Below are 2,937 nucleotides of genomic sequence, written 5' to 3'. Positions count from 1 at the left end.
CCATCCCATGCCCTGCACCTTGCATCTAAGTTGAGCTACGTGGCTGAGTTCTGAAGAATGAAATGCAGGTCAAAGTGATGTATTTCACTTCTAGGCCTGGTACATAAAACTATTCCAAGTGGTCCTCTATCAATTGTATTCGTCCGCTTCAGCAGCCCCCGGTTCACGGGTTTGGATCCTGGACACGGACCTATGCACTGCTTATCAAGCCATGCTATGGGAGACATCCCATATATAAAGTAGAGGAAGATGGGCACAGATGTTAGCCCAGGGCCAGTCTTTCTCAGCAAAAAGGGAAGGATTGGCAACAGATGTTAGCTCAGGGCTAATCTTCCTCACCAAAAAATAATAATAATAATAACTGGTGACAAAGATCAATTAAAAGTTTTTAAATGATGCTTTTTCAGGGTCACCTAAGAATAACAGAGAGGAAGACCTTGCTACCATGTCCCCAAGATCCCTTTTCCAAGTCCAACAACATAACTTGACCTCATCTATTTTAATTATTGGACAATTATTTAGTATTTCATTTCAACAGAAAGTTGCACAAAGAAAGGAAGTCTGAGTCAATATCCCAATATTAATATCAACATATCTACTGAATAAAATTATGTAAAAATCCCAAGCTTTATCATCAGAGAGAGAAGAGAATTTTCTTTTTGTAAAAGACTCTTCCCAGGGCTCTCTTCATGTCTCTGTTCCTCAGGCTATAGATGAAGGGGTTCAGCATGGGGGTTACCACAGTGTACATCATAGCCATGACAATCTCCTTAACAGTAGAATTACTAGTTGATGGGCATAAATACAAACCAATAACTGTCCCATAGAACAGCGACACCACAGAGAGGTGGGAGCCACAGGTAGAGAAAGCCTTGTGGACACTCCCACCGGAAGGAAACTTGAAAATGGAAGTGACAATTCGTGCATAAGACAGGATGATGAGTAGGAATGGGATGATGAGAATGAGTCCTCCCGTGATAAATATCACAGACTTATTAACTTGAGTGTCAGAGCAGGACAGCTTCAGCAGAGCAGACATATCACAGAAAAAGTGGAGGATCACATTGTCTGCATAAAAACACAATCTGGCCATGAGCAGGGTGTGTAACATGGCATGGAACATGGTCAGCACCCAGGACAGCACCACCAGGGAGAGACACAGCTTGGGGCTCATGATGGTGGTGTAGTGCAGGGGGAAGCAGATGGCCACATAGCGGTCATAGGCCATGGCCACAAGGAGGAAGCTCTCCAGATCTCCAAAAAACAGGAAGAAATACATCTGGGCCAGGCAGCCAGCATAGGGGATGGATGGGTCTTGGCTCTGCATGTTCTGCAGCAACTTGGGCATGGTTACAGAGGAAAAACAGAGGTCAGAGAAGGACAAATTGCTGAGAAACAAATACATGGGAGTGTGGAGCTGGGAGTCCAGACAAATGAGGACGATGATGAGAAGATTCCCCAGGACGGTGGTAAGATACATGGCCAGGAACAAGGCATAGAACAGGTTTTGCTGCTCTGACTCAATGGGCAGTCCCAGCAGGAGAAACTCTGAGATGACGGTTTGATTCCTTCCTGTCATGCTCTGTCTCCAGGATCTTTAGGAAGAAATAATAGTGTCCATTAAACCTGAATTTAAAAATGAACATATTTCTATGATACATGGTCTGTTAGATGATCTGCAAAAATACCTTATATCATCCTCATCACAACAATTACAATCTCTATACACCAAATCTCTATAATCAGAATCTCTGTGATCAGAAATGACTTCTTTCTTCATTTGTCTTTAATAGGTAACAATATTCCATCCTTTCTAAAACACTCTTATCCATTAGCTTCTGAGACACAAAATGTGTCAGTTTTCCTCATACCTACCTGGCCAGACATAATCAGTAACTATAATTGACTCCTGCTTGGTCAATATCTTACATGTTCATGTTCCTCAGGGTTTTTTCCTGTACACTGTTCTTTCATAATTCTACACATACCACCAAGAAAAACTCATCTACTTAAATGGCTTTGTTTACCTTTTAAAATTCGCGTGTAGAAATCTCTGTTTCAGCTCAATGGATCCCAAAAGAAATTCACGATCCCCCCTGTCCCTCTCTCATTCATGCCTCCTCTAGTCTCCCATATCTCAGTGAAAGAGATTCAGGTGCTCCAGTTAAAAACTGGAGTGTTTTCTTTCACTCCTCCTTTCTTTCATCATCAACATCCAATCTGTCAACAAGTCCTATAGATTAATTCTCTTTCTCATTCATCCACTCCTCGTCTCCACTGTCACTACCATAGATCAGGCTGATATGATATCTTGTCCATACTATTGGAACAGCCTCTTATTCACCTCCCGGCTTCCATGCTTGAATACTCTCTGCTGCAATATCTATCATTCACATTGTGGCATTCCAGGATGAAAAACTGATCATCATTTTCCATAAAGTCCTCAGGGATTCTCATTGCTCTTAAGACACAGGCAAAATTCCTTTCAAAGGCACATAAGGTGGTTTATGACCTGACCCTTGTCTACCTCCACAGCTTCATCTGGCCCCACAGTAAAATTCACATTCCCCTCTCCAGCAATGCTGTGCTTAAAAGTCACAATTTTTTGCCTCCAGCCTTTCGCACTTGCTGTCCCTCCTGCCGAGCATCCTCTTCCCTCTGTCTCCTCTCCACCTGGCTTGCCCCTACTTATCGTTCAGGTATAGTACATGTCACTTACTCAGCTAAACCTTCCCTCTTATCCCACACCAGGTGAGAACTTTCTGCTATGTTCCACAGCATCCTGTACTTGCCCCCATAGCACTCAATGCCTTGGGTATTATTTGTTTATAACTGTCTTCACTATCAGATGGTAAACTCCATGTAGGAAAGGCCATGTCTGCCTTGACGATTGCAGCAGAGCTAGCACCTGGCACAATATCTGAGTATACTGGTGTT

At 42.9% G+C, this 2,937-nt stretch overlaps 1 protein-coding gene across 1 annotated transcript; it reads right to left on the bottom strand.

The window, feature by feature from the left end:
* Positions 1 to 634: 634 nt before the first annotated feature.
* LOC101393064 (olfactory receptor-like protein DTMT) lies at positions 635 to 1,579 on the bottom strand. The gene has a single exon (XM_014789826.1). The coding sequence runs from the start codon at positions 1,577 to 1,579 to the stop codon at positions 635 to 637; it is 945 nt and encodes a 314-aa protein (XP_014645312.1).
* Positions 1,580 to 2,937: the final 1,358 nt, after the last annotated feature.

The sequence above is a fragment of the Ceratotherium simum genome, chromosome 16 (assembly GCF_057802395.1).
Source record: "Ceratotherium simum simum isolate JZ-2026a chromosome 16, ASM5780239v1, whole genome shotgun sequence".
In the NCBI taxonomy this organism is placed as follows: domain Eukaryota; kingdom Metazoa; phylum Chordata; class Mammalia; order Perissodactyla; family Rhinocerotidae; genus Ceratotherium; species Ceratotherium simum.
Note: the sequence above shows the minus strand (reverse complement) of the source record. Positions and strands in the feature narration are given on the sequence as shown.